At 37.1% G+C, this 22995-nt stretch overlaps 2 protein-coding genes across 3 annotated transcripts in view; one reads left to right on the forward strand and one right to left on the reverse strand.

The window, feature by feature from the left end:
* lpar1 (lysophosphatidic acid receptor 1) overlaps positions 1-6201 on the forward strand; it is a 44194-nt gene extending 37993 nt beyond the window's left edge. The window contains exon 3 of the mRNA XM_085279153.1: positions 1202-6201. Coding sequence (XP_085135279.1) covers positions 1202-1524 — 323 coding nt within the window. The 3' untranslated portion in view covers positions 1525-6201. The remainder of the gene's footprint in view (positions 1-1201) is intronic.
* Positions 6202-7852: 1651 nt separating this feature from the next.
* Positions 7853-22995, reverse strand: part of musk (muscle, skeletal, receptor tyrosine kinase) — a 33226-nt gene continuing 18083 nt past the window's right edge. Inside the window, exons 11-17 of one of the 2 annotated variants that reach the window (XM_085279155.1) lie at positions 22691-22714; positions 22447-22535; positions 18049-18223; positions 17650-17836; positions 17359-17553; positions 15176-15324; positions 7853-11654 (exon numbers count right to left, since the gene is read on the reverse strand). In XM_085279155.1, the coding sequence (XP_085135281.1) occupies positions 10948-11654; positions 15176-15324; positions 17359-17553; positions 17650-17836; positions 18049-18223; positions 22447-22535; positions 22691-22714 (1526 nt within the window). In that variant the 3' untranslated portion in view covers positions 7853-10947. The remainder of the gene's footprint in view (positions 11655-15175; positions 15325-17358; positions 17554-17649; positions 17837-18048; positions 18224-22446; positions 22536-22690; positions 22715-22995) is intronic. The other variant, XM_085279154.1, reaches the window with a different exon arrangement.

The following is a 22995-nucleotide window of genomic DNA, read 5'->3' on the forward strand; positions in this document are numbered from 1 at the left end:
AGCCCTGAGGGAGATGTTACGACAGTATAAAAAAAACAAAACAGGACTTTGTGACAAAAGCTTCTTCTGCTATACCAGCACTAATGATTAGGGTTTGCATAAGTGGCAACACCTATAACTCTTGGAAATAATGTAGTTGATATCGCCACATTAACAGCAGAAATAGATGTGTGATGACCTCAGTGGTGGTCTAAAAGCAATCAATGCGTCAAATTTAATGGGGTCCCTGGCCCTGTGATTGGAAAAGGAAATATCTATCTGATTCAAACAGAGGATGTTGCATTGTTAGTGGATTGATAGTGTTTTGTTAGAATTATGAGAGGTGGTAGGATGAATTCTAATGTAGCACCAAAAGGACCCATTTCCAAGTTGCCTGTATTGACTCGTTATTATTCAAGTGTAAGTTAGCAAAAGCCCAAACCAAGTAATCAGTTCCCAAATGTTGCTCATGAGTCACGACCGTTACTTACATGAATCTTGCATACTTGGATCAAAAACTGCTATGTGCTACAATTTTAAAATCCTAAAACAAACACAAATTACTTTGTAAATTCATGGTGTCATCATATGATGAATCTTAGTGTCATCATCTGTGGAACTAAACACTCAGTTGACGTGACCCAAAATGGAAGAAGTCAGCTTGATTCATGTGAAGAGACGAGTAAATAAAATAAATAGTATTGAATTGTTCAGTCTAAGGCAAAAAGGTTTCTTTCATACATATCACAAAATTACACGTTAGCTCCAAGTATGTAAGTATTATACTTATGACAATTTTAAAATAGAAACAGTTATGATGTGGATTACTTTTAAGGTTTATATTCCATTATGAGGTGGCTGTTACTCCGGAGTTAGTGGGTGGTTCAATCCCTAGCTCCCCCAACCTTTATGTCGAAGTACCCTTGGGCAAAATACTGAACCCCAAGTATCCACTGATGCATCAAAGTGTGAGTGTATGAATTTTAATGTAAAAGTGAAATAGAAAGAAAGGACTTATATGAATGTGTGTTAATGAATGAATGAGGCTTATATAAAAAAGAGTGCTTTGAATACTCTGAGTAGAAAAGCATTATTAATTAAGAACAGTACCAGTCCAGTTACCATTTATGTAGCGCAGTGTATGAAAGGATGGAGTAGGCTTCGGTTTTCTGATGGGCGTGTCAATTACCTCAACTAATATGTACAATTTGTGTTTTTTTAGGTGCGTTCATCATTTGCTGGACCCCTGGTTTGGTCATCCTCCTCCTTGATGTTTTCTGCGCTAGCTGCAATGTCTTGACCTACGAAAAGTTCTTCCTGCTACTCGCCGAGTTCAACTCTGCCATGAATCCCATCATCTACTCCTACCGTGACAAGGAGATGAGCGCAACCTTCAGGCAGATCTTGTGCTGCCAGAGGCAGGAGAATGTGAATGGGACGGCAGCAGAGGGATCCGACCGATCTGCATCTTCCATCAATCACACGGTGCTGACTGGCAGCACCATGCACCACCATCACCACCACAATGAACATTCGGTGGTATAAAAAAAAAAAGAAAGAAAAAAAAGCCCAGTGTCTTGGATATGAATCCATCTTGAAGGGATTATTCTCTACAGGAGATACAGACTGAGAGAAGGTAAATGAGTGTATGTGAAGAAGAATATGGCAACTAGAATGAAAGCTGAAAAGACTCAAGCTTTCTGAAGACAGAGCTGAAGAGAACTCTGATAGGCTGTTATTATTTTGTTTGTTAATTTCCATTTGTGTTAAATGTGTTGTCACAGGTAAAGATGATATGAACTATTTAAAATCTGTGAAGTAGAGTATTGCCAGTATAGTCCATCCTCTTTATCCAATCTTCCTAACTTTATGCCTGGTAGGTTTGTACCATTACTCGTCTAGAGCCCCATCATTATGAAAAGTATCAAACTTAACACCCTACATTTATGTTATTGTTGGTTGCTGACTCACCTGATCCCAGATTTACAACATAGTGTTTTTGATTTTCATCTCCATTTGTCGGGCAGAAGCTTTAACTTTAAATGGATGTGGTGTAGGCTCAAAGCAGGATATTGTTACCAATGTTATATATATTTCAAAAGATGTCATCCAAAATGAAATTCTGCCTATATTCACTTGTTTTCCATGTTTTGCAATCTACCAAAACCCTGTGACACTGTTTCATCCATGAATTCAACACAGTATTTTAATAACCTCAAACATTATCATTTTCTGCTGTAGAGTTGTCATCTATTGTTTAGCAACAAGTAAGTTACAAAGTACAACCAGGTTTGTTTGTTTTTTTTCATTCTATTCTACCTATCCTCTTTTATGAACACGCTCTTGTGAATCCATTAAATCAGGTTTTTGCTTCCATTCAGTTTAAATAAAGTAAGGATCCAATGTTTGCTACAAATCCTGGATTGTTTACTCCCTCTAAGGATTTAAAGGCAGGCTGTTCCAGGGAAAAGAGTAAGAGGAGGACAGTTATGTGAAGGCAGGATGAGAGTCATGTTTGGTGCACTTTCAGAGTCTTCATATTATGACACCAAATGTGCTGAGCAGACTGCCTCTCAGTGTTTTCCTTGGTCCCCTGATGCTGACCTCGGGAGGGAAAAGGGGGAATTGTGGAAGTGAATGTGAAAGTATCACCTGAGTTAGTACCAGATTGCTTTGTGGTACCTTGAGAATGGGTTATTTAACAGAACAACTTAAAATTAAAAAAGAAAATCAAACCTTTTGACTCAAAACCCTTCTCCCACTCTATTTTTACCAACTTTCATGAACTAACGATGATACGTGAGCATTTACCTACCTCACTTCTGGTGTAGCCATGCTAGCCACTGTGTCAGGCAGGGCTCTAGGCACAACAATGCTATGACTATGCTGTTGGGATGGCTAATGACTCACAACATAACCTTGATTAGCAGCAAACTGTGCAGTTTGTTGTGTCAAATTCTTCAAAGGTGTACACTTTTAAGGCAGTTTGTAAATTGTCAGTGGTACACAGTGAAAGTTAGCCAAAAGCAGTGCTCTTCAGTTTAGTTTAGTTTTTGTGTTTTTCACCTCCATTAGAAAAAACACATTTTTTAAACAAAAAAATAAAGAATTTGAATTAATTGTTTAGAGAATTCTTGAACTAAAACCCCACAGACACAGAAATGCATTAAGCCTTAGCAAATGTGCAGTTGTTTAACAAAATCTCAATGACCAGCATAGATGTTTACTTGCTGTAACACTGGTATCAGTGATATGAAGTAAGCAGATATCCAACCAAAACATGTTTTATTTTGTGTCTCTGTCAGAGAGATAGTTGACGCTTACATTTAAAGTATTATTGGTAGCTTATTTTGATTTTTATGACAGCAATGACAAATTAAAGTCTATTCTTATCTTCCCGCCTTAGGGTGCCTTTATAACTGACTCACTTATGAGTCAGTGCAGTTCGAATGGTGTAATATTTCCACAAGTGCTCTCATTAACTTGCAATTTTGTGCCAGCTGAAATCCAGCATGGCAATGCTATGATGCACATTGTTAAAAATTGCAAACTGAATGTTTTAAATCAAAACACATTTTGGCCAAAATACATAGACAAACCTCCCAAAAACTGACAGCAAAGTGAGAATCACTGCCAAAAGTACAGTCAAACGTTTTCCAGGAAACCAGATGTTTTTCAGGAATTTCAGCTGCAGAGCTAACATTAAGTCACCAGGTATCTTTGCCCAGATGTTTGGCCTATTAATCAGGCAATTTATGTTGTGATATACAGACAAAAAAAATTTTCACCATCACTCTGCAACACTTGCATACATTTTTGATGCATGTGTGAGATAAAGCACTGTGCCCTAGGGCACCTCAGTCATCACTTTTATTAGTCATTTCCTTCCTGTGCCAGTGCTTTTTTTAATCCCTAGCAGTACTTCTACTTGAGACAAAATGAGAGAAATATTCTAAGGAACCAATCCCCCATAGCAAACGTGTTGCATTAAATTTGTCCAGCTTTCACACTTTAATGTCATAAAAATCTTGACCAGATTTTGTCAATATATGGCTCTGGACCCAACACTTCATATTTGAAATTCACTGTAACATTTCTTTTAAGTATTAATTTAGGTTATTATATCAAACCAACTAAACATTCAGTGTCTTTGTTTACTAGTGTGTCAGTCTTTGTGTGTACAATATGTATATATAAAATATATTATGCAAAGTTAATCACCAAAGGGAAACATGTTTTGTGTCTGTAAATTTCACTGTGTTATACTCTGTCCAGATGTACTGTAGGGTTGTTTGTATGGTTTTTTTAAATGCCATTTGTATTGTGATCCTAAATAATGACTTTCCCATAAACACTATTACAGCAACATTAACTTGTTTGTGATGCAAAATTCAATATCTATGAGTGCAGTGCTTTTCAGTTCCTGTCCATAAAAAGTCAATTAACAGCAGAAAAGCAGTGATTCGCCCTCTTCTGGTTGAAAGTTTTAAGCTTAGAACATGTCCAATCATACCCAAATGTGTTTAGCCGCAACCACACCCATCAGTGCTGTCTGTATGCACTTGTACAACACTGCAGTAGTGAGAAGAGTAAAAAAAAAAGAGCGGTGTTATGTTACTTTTCAAGCTTGCTAATACACCAGTCCTGCATATGTTTCAGAAGGACAGAGTGTAGGATTTAGTGGCATCTAGAGGTCAAGTCAAAGCATGCAGCTAACACAGCTTGTGGCTAACAACCTACCAAATTAAAAGTTGTTAGCCAATGTAGAAATGCAAGTATCAGTATGGATACAATGCCTGCCCTCTTTTATGCCAGTGTTTAGTTATATGTATGGAGAGAGAGAGAGAGGGAGAGAGAGCTACAGATGTCAACAACAGGCCTCCTGAAACTGCCCAGAAAATGGTGTGATGACTTTTATCTCCTTAGATTATAACGTCATGGCCATTTTACCCTGATTGCTTCTTATTTTGTCTGAATGATGTGTGCTGTGTTTGCTGTGGCCTTCAACTGATGCTGCTTGACACAAACACTGTGTGATGCAGTTCAGAAACATTCTGTAATACCAAAAAAAACTGATGTGTTTAATAAAAAACAAAACAAATAACAAAGCTGTAGATCTGAACATTTTGTTTTTCCAAAGTGAAACATAACATTAAAATGATGTTGAAGGTTTCCAGGCAAAGAAAAAAACAAAACATGCACCACATGTTTTATATTTTTAAGTAATGGTGAAAAAAATCTATGTGATTTCCATATTATCTGTACTTCAGAGTCCAATATTAATAAATGTCCAACCACAGTCATGGTGTTGATACAATAAAAACATCAGCCTGACTCCAGGTGAAAGTGTGTGAAAGTTATCTATATGAAATGAAGGACCTATGTAAAAAACACACAAACAAAACAAAGACTCTGTCATGGTTGTTCTGTTTGATTTCATGCCAATATTTGTGCTTTTGTCCAAACAGAATGGGGAACACAGAAAGACACAGGCTTTTATTGTTGTTGTTGTTGTTGTTGTTGTTGTCATTTTTTTCCCAGGCCATTAAATAGTTTGTGGAAAATGAGCCTGCTAACATAGTTTGGGCAGCCTTAACTGTTACCAGAAATTTTTGTGCGACTGTGTATTTATTGTTGGAGGAGGAACACATTTCCTCTCAATGCTGTCTGTGTGCGACTGTTTTACATAGTGAGAAAATGCTGAATGAATAAGTTCCCGAACCTTACACAGTCTCCTGAGGCAGTGTTTCTGGACTTGGCTCATATTCGGCAGACAGTGTTGACAACAATTCATTAGACACATGTGATGCCATACTTGAAGTCATCTTAGATGATTTTGGAATGTAAAATGTGTATTAGACAGGCACATTTATTTATAGTATATGCGTATACATTAGGTTGTATAATCATGAAAGATATATTTGGGACGAGCTGAATAGGGGAAGGGACTGATAAGCATATGCTTCCTCCTTCTGCTTTTTGAACAAGACATTTTTGGGGTAACATTTTACTTTTGCTTTTCTTTATTTCCTCATTAATAGGATGGCTTTCAGCGATTTCATGTTTATTTTTGTTATATGTATTTACAATCATTACTCATATTTTCAAAATAAAGATTCGATTGACTGATTGATAGATTGATTGATAAATGGAACAGGTTTTCTCATTTTTAATAATGTTATAACGATGTAGAACTACCATTAAACTCTTATGACTACTTTATGCTCTGTCTAGTCTATACTGGCCTTTGGTGTCTGTAGGCTGATTAATTTGGAATACAAAAGTTAGTGATTATCTGGTGAATATATGGAAAACAATTTATTTAATTTGTGACAAAATATTCGACTGACACAATGCCAATTCCCAGTCTAAAACCATCTCTTGTGTGTTTCCACCAAAAAACAATTTGCCTCAGTGGCTAGAAGATATGATATATGAGAAACTAACCAGATGTAGCCCACAGATTCTGTTCAGCATGATTTGCCACAACTTCTGAAAGAAAGACATCATTAAAGAACTAGCATTTTACCAGCACTGGTGCAGCGTTGGTGGAAAAGAGGTCAAATTTGCATCTTTAGTGTAGCACAATTAATGCACCATGTGCACGTGGTTACAGGTGCAAAGCAGAGACAACTGGAGCTGAACCACTAATATGGTATTTCTGTATGTTTACTTACACTGTAAGAGTGGTCAGGGTCTGTGTCATGTGTGACATAAAGTATGCAGCAGTCCTTGCAACAGCAAAGAGATGTTTCCATGGAAAACAACATTGTCTCCCCTTCTGTGTGTGTGTCTGTGTGTGAGAGTGCATTTGCTCTGTTATGTTTATTGTTCCACAGCTTTGGAGTGGTAGCCTCCAGTTGACTGATATACGTCTGTTCACGTCCTGTTGCTGCCCGAAAAGGCCAATCAGGGCCAGTGTGGCCACGCAGGAAGTTCTCTGTACAGTTGCTGAGTGAGGGGGGATGTAACATCTTAGTCACAAAGTCAATATAGACACTTTCCATAGTTCCTCCCATGGTTTGCTGAGTGAAAAATTAGTCCCATTAGTCAAATGTCCTACTGCCTGTTTGGATAATGACTTTAATGGATAGAGTTGAGCATCATGTTGCCAGCTACATTTATGAAAGATGGAAAAGTCAACAAGACATTAAAAATCTGCTGAACAGCTCACATCCAGAACATTTAGAAAATACCAGCTTCCTCTGTTACACTAACACAGAGTTTTGACAAAACAGGAAGTGATTCTTAGCTATAATAACATATGACTGCCAGACGTGAAGATCTGTTTTTCATGAGGCCACAAAAATAATTCTGTTTTACTAATTTACTGTGAATAAGTGTTACCTCCCAGTAAGGATCAGCTGATGGCTTTGCAGTACACTGAAAACAAAAACACTAACAAAACAAAGAAGATGGAGACAGGACAAGGAAATGACTGAAACGGCTGCAGATAAGAAACAAAACACCACAATCATGGATTCACTCTTGGAGGAAAATAGGAAGGAAATTAGGAAGTACATTCACATGGCTCTTTTGTATAGATTTCAACTTCAGTGAACTTTGACCTGTGAATACTTGTTCAAGAGTTCCAAACCATCCTGAAAGTGTTGACCTTTGACAGAATAGATAAACCTGCAGGATTAAGTGCCAGTGTTGTTTAACGAGTACATATCTTTTGCAGAGGCATTTTTATGGCTGATAGAGTTGCCTGTGAAATAATTTTAATCTGCATCCTTGGACAGCACACCAAAGAAGAGCAACAAAATGCTTTGCTTCTGTTTTTTTGATGTGGTTATACACACACACAAATGACACAAAGGACTGTTTAGCATTTTATAAAACAAACATTTCAATTCACTAACAAAACTGTTTAAGGATGACTAGGTGATTAGGATTAAAAAATAAAAATACAAAGAATGAGTAATGATTATGTATTCGGAAGTAGCATGTTCATAATGAATGTGATCACCTCATAATTTTCATGATAGCGCCACATGCGGTCTAAAACCTACTAACATACCATTGTATGATTCTCTCTGTATTGTATTCATTGGTGGAGAAGTGATGGAGATAGGATTGAAAGACTCTGAGCCAAAGTGTAGATCAAGAAAAAGACGGATGAAAGTGCAAGGCCAGACTCCATACAGTCTAATCTAAACAGTTTACACATAGGCATCCCCCACAACGCACACAGATGTCCTCCATTTAACTTGTATACACACACACTGTTGCACTGAGATGCAAACGCAGACATTTTGAAGAAGTTGTACAATTGCAAATAAACAGGGCTTATTGCAGTCACATAGAAATTCATGGTAAAAATGCTTTGTGTAGCACCATTTCTCTAATGCATCCTCTTGCACTGAGACATAATAAGATACTAAGGGCCTTGTATAAAGAGAGACATGCAATGAAATAAAATAAGATATAGTTTGGGCTCAGAGAGAGAAAACTCTACCAGTGATAATGTCAGTAGGAGCTCCTGAACCAGAGCAACACACCTTTGAAAGTGATTGTGGACATTTTTGGGTTTTCTTCTTTAGAGAGGTGTTTTGGGTTAAGTATGATGGCAAGTGTAAATATCCCTTTCTAACTGCCTGAATTCAGATGCATGCAGACCTTGTGAAAAAAGATCCATCGTACTCTTAAAAAAAAAAAAAGAAGTCACATTTAGTTCTGACGTACAAACTGTTCAATAATTATGTTTATTTGCAAGCAATACAAAGAAATATACTTAATGTGAATTATGTATGACAAACAAAAGGGAAAAAGCCCAAAACATTACTGATATAATGCAACAAATACAGCAAAAATGTAACAACATGGCAAATTTTGAAAGACAGTTAAGTCAGCCATTCTTAGACAAAATCAACATGTTTTTTTTTAGATATGAATATCTTAGCTTTTTTTATTATATTAATGTAACCAAAATGGAATTTTTACCAAAGAAAAAAGGTTAAAGAGCACAAGCACTAAGTATGATCTCTAACCTAGCTGACCTAATAAGCTTCCATTCTAGATTTATATTTTCAAAATGAGGATGCAAAGACATGTGGGCAGTTTGTCACTTGCAAGAGTCTATTTAAGTCAGTAGAACGAGTCCCATTAATAATTCTATTCATAATATGTGAGTTTTAGTGCTTCAGTAAGGAACTGTATGAGAAATGTAAATGAAAGTGAGGAGAATTAATGAACTTATGCCTACTGTAATTTGTTCATATGTTCAAGAAATATCAATAACAAGCTAAAACACATCTATAAAACAAAACTAAAACCAAAGAAACACAAATAAAAACAGAATGCCCCGTAGTGGAATACCAACTTGTCTACAAAACAATCATCAGTGATTTAAAGTGACTGTGTGCCACTGTGGAATAAGCAAGCTGACTTGAAGAGAAATGTTGTGTACAATCTTATAATAAATATTTCATCAATCCCTTTCTACGACACTGTTAAAGAAAAAACCTTTCAAGTGTAGATTCTCTCTTTCTGTCCAGTGAACTTTAGGGTCACATTGAGCCTATTCAGAGCATTTGCTAAATTTTCATCAACGTTTACAAAAAAAACTCTCAATGAGAAAAAGAAAAAAACAGATGAATGAGGTACAAGAGCAACTACTGCTAAAAATGACCATGGTATATCTGTATGGCTGGTTTCCAAGTATTTCAGAGACTTAGGGTCTGGGGTGAGTTAACTGATTCAGGTTTAACATTTTTCAAAATTAAAGTGAACCTGTCAGATGGACAGCTCCCGGTAAACAGTCAGAAACTGAAATCCTGAATTCTGAAGTAGCAACATACAAATGACTACAATGTGGCCATGTTCAGTCTCCTGAACAGACAAGCTGCAAAAAGAAAATGACTGCAATTACTTAACCAGCTGAGCATGCAAAGTACAGTGCTGCTGTGGACTGCCTTTTTATTTTAGTTTTCTCTCCTTATCTTATGTACGGAGGTCAGTTATTGCAATTTGGTTTTTTTTTTTTTTGCTTAGGTAAGTTTGATAAATATTTCAGATTGTTTCTTTTTGTTTGTTGTTTTGGTATAAAGGCCACCATGAAGTTACACTCAGCTCCTTATTAGTGTTCCATCCTAAAGAAATAACATATTGTTAAAAACATTTAAAAATCATTGTAAAATTGTACCAACTGTGTGATGTGGCTGCTTGAAGTCTGATTAGGATGGGTCACCTTTATGTTGTGGTCTGGCTGGATCACACCAGACATGTTAAATAAAAAAAAAATTAAAAAAAACTTAACTAGAACCTGTTTGACTAAATGAAATAGGCTATAAGTCCTTAAAATGAAATAATTCCTACCTTGATCTCAAGAAACCCAAGAATAAATGTGAACAAATTCACTGAAAAGAGTGGAAAGAGTTAAAAAGGGATTTCTAAGGCTTTGGGACTCCAGCAAATCACAGTTAAAGCCATTATCCACAAATAAAGAAAACTTGTCCTGACACTTACTAAGAGTGGCCAGCCCACTGAGAGCACATAGAACGAAGGTTTTGGAGTGGTATAGGATTGCCTTAGACTGCTCATACTAGAAAACCTTCCAGTAAATTAAGTTCTGCAAAGAAAAGTGGGCAAAAAATTCCTCCACAGTGTCGTACAAGTTCTTGCAGCCAAAGGTGGTGCAACCAGTTATTAGGTTTAGGGGGCAATTACTTTTTTACATAGGGCCATGCAGGTTTGGATAGCATTTTCTGCTTAATAAATTAAAGCATCATTTAAAAACTGCATGCTTTGGCTATTTCTATTTAAAATTAAAATGTGGTTGATCAAGTGAAATATGTAAGTATAACAAATATGCAAAAATGAAATTAAATAAAGTAAATAAAATAAAATAAGAAATCATGAAGGAGACAAATAATTTTTCCCCAGCACTGAGTGCTTGGGCCCAATGTAAGTATTCATTAAATCATTAAAACAGCAAATCAATGCCTTTTGTACAGGGAAAACCAGTTAACAGTCAGCATCAGCTTCAGTGTGAGCATTCATGCTTAGTCTGTTTTGATGCATACGTTCTAGTATCCGATGTATGCTACTGAAGCCGGGCCTGTCTGATGGGTGTGTACTCCAACAGAGCCTCATCAGATTATAGAGCTCCAAAGGACAGTTCTCAGGACAGGAAAGGATGTGACCATCCCTCACATAGTAAATAACCTCCTCATGACCCATACCATAATATGGCTGCATCCCATGGGAGAAGATCTCCCATAACACCACACCATAGGCCCAGACATCTGACTCTGTAGTATAGCGATTGTAGAATATAGACTCTGGAGGCATCCAGCGAATGGGGATGGCATCATTTTCATTGGCTTTGTAGTAATCAGCTGAGTAGATGTTTCTGGAGAGGCCAAAGTCTGCAATCTTTACCACCATTTCCTCTCCAACCAGACAGTTCCGTGTCGCCAGGTCACGATGGACAAACTTGCGCTCAGACAGGTATGCCATTCCTGCAGCAATCTGCTTGGAAATCAATAACTGCTCTGTACAAGAGAGAAGCCCGGTCTCCAGCTCAGAGGAGAAACTGCGACCCGACAAGCTAGCACGACTGAGGGTGCGCACTGACTGGGTTGGAGATCTGCGACGCAGGAACTCGTTGAGGTCACCATGGGCCATATACTCAAACATCAGACACATTGGTTTACCCACTGCACACACACCTGAGGAGAGAGCACACAGGAAACTATTTGATGGCCTATTATATAGATTAGCGCTTTTATTTTCCCACCACAGATGTTTTTAAAGAAGAAACACAAATATTTACCATAAACACATCAGTCCCATCACTGAAAACACTAAATTAACAGTTTTTCTTCTACAGTATCACATAATGAGTTCATTTACCTTAAAATGCCAAAAAAACCCAAAAAAAACTATTACCCAGACATAAACACAGATGGGCATGTACTCACAAATAAGTCATGCATAAGTTCTTACATCTACTTTAGTGGATCTTTGATATAAATATGATATATTTATTTTTGGCAAATTAAGTTTCTACTTTTTTTGGACTTTTTTTCCTGAGCTGGGTTTGGGGAAATGATGGCAAATGAAGGCAGATTATTAAATTGAGAGTGTAATGACTGAGGCTGCTCATGTTATAAATATCACTTGTGATTAATACAAGTTATTTGAAATGTTGTGTTTACATTTTTAACAGTAAGGGCTTCCACGGGCTTTGGATGTTTGATGAGGACAGCACAAACAGTGCTACAGTATCTTTAAAACGACATGGATTTATTTGTTAAATGCCAATTTATACTGAATATAGTGGGAATGCAACCTTTATTTGACAGAACTTCCATACTTATTGGATAAAAACTTAAACTGCAGGAGTGAGATGTCAACTTTAAAAAACAAAACAAAAATCAAGCATATGAATGAGGTCTTTGGTGAAACAGGATCTTGACAAAAGTGACAAAATTCATCCTACTTTATTTCCTCCTTATTTACTGCAACTCTATAAAAGAGTGTCTGTCTGCTTGTTTGTTCTTCCATTCCTGTGAGTACTTGTTGCAGCTTGTGAGCACACACTGCCAAGACTAGCCCTCCGGTCTGCCATCCGTATGGTTCACAAAAAAGTTTCAGTTCTTTTGAGCACAAGTTAAAAAATATATTGCTAGATGAACAGAAATACACCACTTTCAAACAGTGCCTTCAGTTCACTCTTCTTTTCTTCTCACTTTAGTGCATGAATAGTGTAATTTATGCAGTTAGTGCATTGAAATGTACCAACTTATTATTGGCCGCAGTTATAATTTTGATTGACTGCATTTACTATTGCTTCTGTTTTTCAATGAAAGAAACTGGAAGCTCAATGGCCCATTGGTCATTTTAAATCAGTTTAAACATTGTTCAAACCCAGTAACATTTATTTCCCCTCCTTGTTGAGGTTCCAAAGCCACACAAATTATGAAATGTGTCATGCTGAATTCTGGGGAAATCAATGAAGGGCCTCATTTAGCTAGACGGAAAATCACTGCACAGGCAGCCCTTGGACTGCATTTGGCACTGCCCTCCAGGGATGTCCACTGCAAGTAAGGGAGTGCTCATATAGGTGCAGCTCAGTGGTGGAACACAGAGTTGGAACACTGTACTTCAGCGCACAGTTGGTCAGATGTAATCTTTTTTAAAATCTGATTGGATCAAAAATGTTGAAATAGATTCAAAATTTTCAAAATTGTGGAATGAGACAACCTTATGTAATCCACTCTTTTATCATTACTATTATTATTTCTCTGTTATTTTGAGCACACAGTTATTTCAGGAATTTAGGATTGAGAAAACTTGGATCCAGTTTTATTTTATGTAGCATCATTTATGAAACATCCATTAATCACATCGTTCTAATTATAATGATACCATGAACTGAGACAATCCCAAGCACAGTTTCTCTTCCTTAGCAGATGAAAGTGCACTGAAGACATTTTCATCTGGTAAAGATAAAGAAAAAAATTGTTAAATGAAGAAATCTGAATCTTTTTTCTTTAATTGAGTGATGAACTTTTTTTATTTATACAAATAAAAAAAAATTAAAGTATTCACTCATTTGTTAAGATTATTGTACAGGCAGAAAAGTGGGACTGAATACCTGATCCTGGATCGTGAAATGTGAGATTTCTTAATCCAAATCCAAATTATTCTGATCTATATTAAACTTTCTGAACAACTGAAGCCAGAAGCTAAAGTATTTGTATTTAGTTGTAGTTCACTTTTTTTGCGATTGCAACATACTTCCAATGAACTTTAGGGGCGAGGAGGAGGTTGGAGGTCATGTTCACTTAATTCATATCCTGTGGGTCACTAGATAGAACAGCTCACCAGAGAACAATTATCGTGTGTGTGTGTGTTTGTGTGTGAAGGTGGCTGGGTGTATATGCTTCTGTGTACAGGGTGGGGGAAACAAGTTGTAATTTAGTGCCAGTGACCTTTGCTAAAGGACGGTAGCTGGATTAAAATGTTTCACTCATTGCTAAATATATAGAAGACAGAGGCCACACACGGCACAAGACACATGTAGACTTATGGTATATCTAATTCTGACGCATTCGTGTTTTGGATGATGCATATATTCCTGCACATGATTTACGGCTGTATTATTAGTCTAGAGGATAATTAAAGGTTAAGGAAATAATCTAATCAACTCCAGTTTCATGCACACCAGAGTCTTTGCTCTTAGTGTATCACTCTCCAGATGAGTCATCTAAAATGCCACTCAGAAAATAACAAAAAATAGTGAGTGAGGGAGTGACTGAATGCTAATTTTGAAGAAATATATTGCACAACGACTGGAGCTGCAAAAGAAAACTTCTTTGAGCACAGCCAGTGATCAACAGCTCTGTTTACTCGCTGACTGCACCAACTATGCTGTATCTCCAAATGTCTTCCTGGAAATATATTTGGATGTGAGCTGTTTGTATTAGATTAGATAAACTGCATTAGTGAAGATACGGAATTTTAATAGAGCACATTTGTTTTATATTGGCCAACAAAGGCACATTAGTTGTCAGTCAGCACTTGTTTACTGGCAAACAGCACTATGTGGATTATTCTCGGACTTTGATAGGTCCACAGCGGGAAACAAACAAAAAAAAGCATCTGAAGAGAGTGAATTCTTTCCGAAAAATTGCTGTTTGGAAAATCAGACTCAGGGAAATACTAAGAGGCAATCTTTTCTTTTTAATTTTATTATTTAGTTCTTTTTAATGAAAGCTCTACAGTTTTTTGAAAGTTTATTGTTAAATTGTTGCTTAACATAAGCAGGTGAAAACTAACAACTGAATAGAAATATTCTTTTAAATGACCCAAAAGACTCTTCTATGAGTTGAAAAGCATTCTTTTCAAAAGCTCTTTGTTTGGTCCGGCTTCTTTTAAATAACTGATTTATTTTAGATACCTAAATGCACTTTCAGGCCATAAAACTCTGAAATCAAATAATAAATGTCGATTTCTATCAGTTTTTACATGTCCAATTCTGTCTTTTCAATCTTGTTTGAGTTTTTTTCTTCTTCCTCCATTTCCATGTTTCTGTTTTTCCACTTTACTTTACTTCTCCCTGAAGTAAACTCAGGGATTCGGCAATTATTCAATGTAAGCTCCATCTGTGACCGTTGTCTCTTTGGAAATCAGATTTTTCGTTGCACACTTTTTCTCTCTCGTTTGCACACAAGCACACACTAACCTAAGAGTCGAACTATGTTTGGATGGTCAAATGCGGCCATGAGTGCTGCCTCTCTCTGGAAGTCATTCTGCATGTCAGCTGAAGCTTCCTCCTTCAACATCTTCACAGCAACCATTGTGAAAGACTCCATGGGTAGCAGGCCTGGAGCTCTGAAACAGACACAAACAAAGATATTCATGAACTGAGCACGAAAATATTATATTATCAGTATTTCTATTGTATTGTTAATGTTTTTGTCACTAATGCATAAACCAGACTTTTGTTACCATATGTTTCAAATGTGTATTTTAGCTTTACCCAAAAGTGTCTAAGTAAACAACACAGCTATTTAAGCGTTAGAAATATGAATGAAACACATATATGAACACATATTTATGCTAATAGGTCTACAGAGAAATACTTCCTCTGTTGGCTCAGGCGCAAAATGATGTTTCCTAAAGTAGATATAGCTGGGACAATAATCTTGATAAAAACAATGATATCACACACATACTGTAGAGTCACACAAAAAACAGACTGAAGCGCTGATGTCAGAGAAGAAGTTATTTTTTTCCTCAGGTCTATTTAAGTAACTATCTTTCACGTGGCTCTGTGTGTGTGTGTGTGTGTGTGTGTGTGTGTGTGTGTGTCACAAATGATTAAGTGCACTCTATAGTCATGTATTTACTAAGTGAATGTGCACACAGGAAACAGCTTGTGTTTGCTTTTGATTTAGATTGAGATGCATACATTACATTGTACTAAAGAATGCACATACATACTGTGTACTTCATGTGCATATGAGTTTATTCCTGTGAAACTTCTGTTTTGGAGGTTTCATATCATAGTTGTATAATCATACAAGTGTGTGCGTTAGAGTATGTATTTGTGTTCATGTAAGTCAGTGTGCGCATTATGGTCCCAGAGGTGTCTATATACTGCATCTTTCTAGTTTTCAACGAGGGATTATCATCTAGCCTTAAGGACATCTCTCAGATTTGACTGACTATGCACTCAGGTGCTACTGTCATAATGCTGCATGCTATTATTGTACTGCTCTGTGATCAAGCTATCATATGATGTGATTTGTTGCCTCCGTTTATCTATTGCATTATATTTATGTGGCTTCTTAAATGTTGTCTATCGTGTGTTGCTTTGAGTTGACTTGTTATAATCATGTTACTTACAACACAATAAGAAATTCTATTTAAATTGAGATTCCTTTTTTCTTGTATTAATCAAATACTTTTTTTAGTTTTCAAAACAGGCAGTTGAGCATTGGGCTTTACATTCTTTATTTTGTAGCACAGTCATGGACGTCATATGGGTGACAAGGCTGTGTTGCATGAATAACAGGGAGTCTAACAAAGTTGAAAAACCTATATCGAGAAGATCTAAACTGATTTACTTCTGCTGTCCTGAATTCTTGGCTGTGACAGCAAACAATTATAGATAGCTGTGATTGTGAAATCCTGTATTCAGTAAACCTTGTAAAATACAACCAAAAAATAATTGGATTTGGGTTATTTTAGTAAACTACAAAAAACTGTCAAAGAGGCTTGATAGGTTCAGTGGCTCTGCTATATGTTTGCTTCATGGAGTCATGCCACTGTATGTCATCTGAATTTAAGCAGATTACACCAATATTACAACATTCTGACTGATAACGAGCGCTACAAACTTCTGACGACTGCTATCTATCAAGCCTAAAAAAATTAGATTCATGCTCATGACCGATTTATGACTTTTTAGAAATATGACCCAGCTCTGGTATTGAGTGTGATTAAAGAGATAGGTTTGCAACATTCATGTCATGCTGTAAACAGGCTCAGGGTGCAGTGAAAGTGACACCTGTAACAGCTTGCCTTGTGACTTTGTGAATGACGCAGCAGTTCTCAAAATGACCAGTGACCTTGTTTAGCCATGTCATCCTTCTCAATCCTGTCTCATTCCCTTGCCCTTTCCCTCTGCCTTAGACATATCAGCATCATCAGCTTAGTCCCTGGATGCGATTATGATTATGACATGGCAATATTAAATATTAGTGTGCAAAAGCAGTGCTGCGCTGGAAGAAAACATCCTTTTAGATCTCTAACCATTTGATGAGAAATACTCTTGCTTCCCCTTAATCTCTCTTTTTATCATATTTGTTCATCTCTTCTTTTGTCCATGCTGTATTTCCCCAGTTCTCTCTTCTTTCTCACCTGGCTTGGAAAACTCGTCCAAAGGCTCCTTCCCCGATATCTCGGACGTATTGAATATTATTTCGGGGATACTCAAGGGCCAACAGTTTTGAGTTCAGCAGCAGAGGAACGCGCTGGTACATGGGGTTAGGGTGGAGTCGATCGAGCAATAGCTCTGATGGAAGGGCGTTCAACATCGGGGTCTCTATTACTCTTCTAATAAAAATAAATAAATATAAGCGTGAGCATTATAAGGATAAAAACAGACACTAGATAAAGAAACATATTCCATCTTTATCATCTTTCTTTTACCTCTTCCGATTCCTCAGTTGCTTCTTCCATCTGCGGCAGCCAAGAATGATAATGGCAAGAAATACTGCAGTTGCAAGAGCAGTCAGGATAACGACGATGACAGACATTGAGTAAGCTGGAGATGACGTTGTGGTCACGGGAGGGAAACGAGGGGTCTGGAGAGGGTCTCTAGACTCTGGCTTCACTACTTAAAAGCACAGATATAGGAAAAGTCACTAAACTTGGAAAAATGACAAATCTAGAACTCTGTTGTCTAAAATCCAGATTGTGCAGTCAAAGTTTTGGCTACTGGGTAGCTTTTAGTCTACTGTAGGTGAAGTGTTGGTTTCAAGTGTAAAGAAAACAGGAACTGTAAACAGGTGAAGTGGGGAAAAAAGTTCTGAATGCAGAGGGCAGTACCTGATGCTATGCTTGTTTCCCCACACTGTGGAACAGCACAGTACTCCCAGCGTATGTTCGGATTTAAGGTATAACACCAGGGCTTGTCACTGATTCCTCCTGGGTTCCTGCAGTGATTGCCTGAATTCTTCAACTCTGGAATGACATCCACTGATAAATGGTGCTGGTGGGGAACCTGCAGGATAAAGCACAGTAGTAAGGATCAAAAAAAGAGAAACACTTTCTCAGGCCTTTCCCACTAAGAGGAATAAAATAGAAAAAGAAAAATCACCAACATACATACTGCAACAAGGACGGTTAAGTATATTAATTGGTGAATAAACGTGGTTTGCAACCTGTGAGTACAGGGCTGGAGTCTGTGTAATGCATGATCTCTTTTCTGTTCTGTTGCTGACCCTGTATTCCGAGGGGGTAAAGAGGAAATCTACCTTTGCTGAGGGATCAGTTCTAGTGAGTTTTCTGTGAAAGAAAGAATTGATTTGGATGGATAGTTTTTAAAACTGGTGAGTCTCAAATCAAAAGTGAAGCTAAGATGACCTTCCAAATATTTCTTCCAGGTTCTGTTCTGTGTAGTAAGGTTACAGCTCCATAACCATGGGCTATTGTGAGGGACATTAGGGGTTGCATGACTGTTCCTGGAATCTAGACTGCCAACTTAAATATGGAACATCTGGTGGGCTTGTATGTCATGAGCTTTAATCATAAAAAGAGCAATGGCCAACTCCATCCCAAGAGACATGAAGACATGAACTGAAAATGTTGGGTTCAACACATGTTGCTGTAGCTGAATGTGTGAAGTCAACAGCATGGGGTTGATTCCTAACTGGTGCCAGGAATGCTTAAAACAACAGGTCTTCGCACTAGAATGACAAGTTAGGCCATTTGTCATCGCCTTTCAAGATAATACACTGACATTTGGCAGGAAATGGGATGCAAGCCTCCATTGTCAAAGTGTAACACTTCATACAACCAACCATCCTCCCCAATCTTCTTCCTGCAGGCATTTTGCAACACTATTCTGCAACACTCTAGATCCATAGAGAGAGAGGATTTCTAGCAGAAAAGGGGGTTTTGGAGCATAAACAAATGATCTCTGCTGGTAAGTAATCCCCAGCAGTGGATCAAGTTGCATTTCCTGCAGAGAACTCGACCCTTTTTAATGTTTAATTAGTGGCCACTGTGTTATTATTTTATGGATGATTCTTACGCCGAGTCATATATATACCATGAGAATGACAGTGTTGTATAGTATGTTTAGTTCGTTAGCAATGTTTTCCCCTGCAATAAAGTTGTGAATCATCGTCTGCAGTATTTCTATGACTCAGCACAAAATGGCACCAAAGTTACTCCATTCATGTATCATGTACATTTACAGTTTACATGTTTGTGCTGAACGGAAATGTGATTTTTATGAGACAGAAGTCATTCTAAGCAGAATAGCATATGTTGTGGAGCATTACAGTGTTCTGCTCATTTCCTATAAAACTCAAAGAGGGATCATTTGTATTATGAAAATATTTATGTAAAGCATATGCTCTCTGATGTGTGGAAGATAGAAGACAAAGCAAAGGGGTGGGGCTAAAGGCTAAAGCCCCAATTTTGGGGGCAATGAAAGCTACTGATTAAAAAAATAATTCACAACATTTTTTTAATTTTTTATTTTATTTTGAAGGATGGACTTTGGCATATGTACCTCAGTGGTTTGGTCAGTTGCCTACCATTCTTACTTTCCAATCTTTAAACAAAGGATGTGTCAGACCATACATACTGTTGTAACCAGACTATATTTTTTTTATTAACTCCTTACTCTGCGTCTTGTACTTCAGTGTGGCTGTCATTTTGTTATGGGACAGCTACTTTGCCCTATAATGTATCACACTTTGGGTGTGACTCTTAGTTTAACACCCTCTGATTTCACTCTGATGTTTATATTTAACACAAATCTTGTCTGATTTTCTATAATAAAATGACAATGAGATGCAAGTAAATTTATGAACTTGTAAAGTACACATCCCCAAGCACCAAGGTCTATCTGAAAACATCTACTGAAAAAAAATGGTTGTTGAGTTCAAAATTGTGCAATCACATTAACATTGCCTTGGGAGAATTGTTACAAGAGACATTACCCCAATAATGGTGGTATATGCTGCTTACAAGGAGGAAATGAAAGCTTTGGTGCTGGCCAGGAACTTCAGCTTAATCATCAAAATGATTCCATCATGTTTAACAGCTCACCTTCTGACTTATGTTCAGCCAGGACATTATATCAGAAAGTAACAGTCTTTTCCTGGAAGCAGCATGGACTAAAGCCTAACTTCCTGATGTCACTCTGTCTTCTTTATAGCTTCAATCCTATTGTCCTAGTGCAGACAACACACAGCACTGGTTTGCTAAGCCCTGCTCCCTTTAGTGCTTCTGCACTTACCACTTACCAAGCCCTCTGTTTTCCAGTAACACTTACGAAGTTTATGATGTCAATTCAGACCTGCCTCTCAAATGTATGAGTAATTTGATGAGTCTGTGGTCACAATTCAAGATTATGGTATTAAAAAACACACTCGGAAAATCCAGGCTTCTTCATTTGTACAATATCATGTCTAAACAAAAAATTACACTAGTCCAATCTGTTGTAAATGGCTATGTAAAGGAGCTAACATTTTCCCTAATGTCTTAGAGATAAGACTTTAAAAAATCTTCTGGAATGAATCTAGAATTTAAACAAGACTATCTTAGAAAAGGAAAAATAAGGCTGGATAAGCATATATGTGGAATAGACTATTGTTCTTATCATAGTGCCATGCATAGAGCTTAGATGATTAGAACATTCTAATTGAAAGGACGGTGTGCATTGTTATTGTCACTATGCTATAACAGTGCAAAGTGAGCTAATTTTAATTCAAATTAGCAGATAGGATGCAAACTAAAGGGTATTTGTAAAGTCTTACAGTTCAAATAAAAAAAATAAAACAGTCAATGCCACCTTTTTACTTTCAGTATTCAACATTCAATTCCACGGGATTGTCTGCATTTTCCCCCCACAAATGATCACCCTTCATACAGTGCAGGTAATCTTATTATTCCTACATAACTCTCACCAAGCTCAGGCGTGATTCTGTTTTTGACATACATTGAAATTTACCACGAAAGAAGATGAGCTCATATTACAAGTTGACACTTGTTTGTTGAATGTTTTATGAAATGAGCCCTTTACCACAATAGGATTCTGGAGAAGGATTTTTTTTCTTTTTTTGGTAATTTTTCCAGTGCCTGCCTTTAATTAAAATACATTTCAATTTTGCAGAGAAAGGGTGTTAACATTCTGAAGCTAAAATAACTGCACATTTAGTGGTATAGTGGTACTAGTCTTGACTTTCCCATAAATACATGTAATATACAGTGACTATATTTCTGCACAAACCAATCCATGCACACAGACACACAAGCATCTCTGGCCAATGTCATCCAGTATTGAGAACAGTAAACATGTCACTGGTTTTAAGAGTGAAGATGGTTGAACTGAATATAATTCTTGTAGAATACAAAACCGAACCTATGTGTTTATGTTTACTTGTTTACATCAGACACGGTTAAATGTGGTATTCATATGTTTTCTTCATGTGGTCTTATGCACACATAGTTTGGGGTGTTTACGAAGAATAAAACAACAACAGTTCAGTAGTAAACATAAGTGTAAGTACTAACATTTGAGAACTGCATTAGAAAGCAAGCTTTTTCGCAGTTAGCAGATAGTAGAGTATATGTGCGTGAGCAAATCCAATATGCTGAAGTGGGAGTGGGAGTGGGTGTGTGTGTGCGTGTGTTTTAGTGACGGAGCATGTGGAACATATGCGTGTGAGAGCTAATTGCTTCCAGAGGCAGGATGTGACATAATGAGTCCCTCCCTCTCTGCTGACCTGGCACACACACACACACACACACACACACACACTGCACGGGAGAGTAGTAACAGTTCACCCAAACAGACCCTCTCACTGAGCAAAGCCATAAAAACATAAAGGGGCTTTTGGGCTACAGGAAGAGTGCGTGCGTGTGTGGGTGGGTGTGTGTGTGTGTGATTAACACATTTGTGTGACGCTGTATTTGCTGTTGTTTGCACATGTAAGCATTTTTGTATGCTTTTCTGCTTCTGAGTAAGGGAAAGGAATGTTTTAATATAAAACTGAACATACATAAAACCTAAAACACACACACACTCAAAATATCAGTGAAGCATCTTTTCTTGGTTAAAATCAGCTGAAAACACTCAAGTGTGTCCTGTTTTTTGATTACATGTGGTTATTTCATACTTTTGCTGGTTTTATACTTTAGTTATAAAATATCTAAGTAGTTTTGTAGCTCTAGGAACGTTTACGCAAATGTACCCAAAGACAACAATACCTGTTGGTTCCATGGTTGACATGGTGTCCCAGACCTGGTTACATTCACACTACCCTGGTAGAAATAACCTCGGTCATTGTAACATGTTCCTGTTGATGTCAAACAGAACAGTTTACCGTAAGATAACAATGTTAACTGTAGCAATTACTTTTTAAAATAATAGAGTAATTCATTTTTGCATTGGACTAATTATGGCAGCTAGAAACAAATTCATTGTGATGTACTGAAAAAATTTTGTACTTACTTGTAATTAGATCTTTCTTGATGTCTGAATGTAGAAAAGATTAAGAAAAATTAATCTAAATATTGAGAAGAAGAGGAACTATGAAGTAGGGCTGCCACAAACGATCATTTTGATAGTCAAGTTGTCACCGATTATTTTTGCGATTAGTCAACTAATCAGATCATGCATCCGTTGGACGTAAAACGTACAGCTTATTGCACCAGCAGCATCTGCTCTTATATAACTATCATTAGCTTACAGCTTTAAGTGTTTAAGGTATGTGCTAACTAAAAACAAAGACAAGATGATAGTTTATTAAATTTTAA

This window comes from Mchenga conophoros, linkage group LG7 (genome assembly GCF_057382185.1).
Source record: "Mchenga conophoros isolate Kocher_MC1m ecotype Shallow Benthic linkage group LG7, M_conophoros_male_GT1.1, whole genome shotgun sequence".
Lineage (NCBI taxonomy): Eukaryota > Metazoa > Chordata > Actinopteri > Cichliformes > Cichlidae > Mchenga > Mchenga conophoros.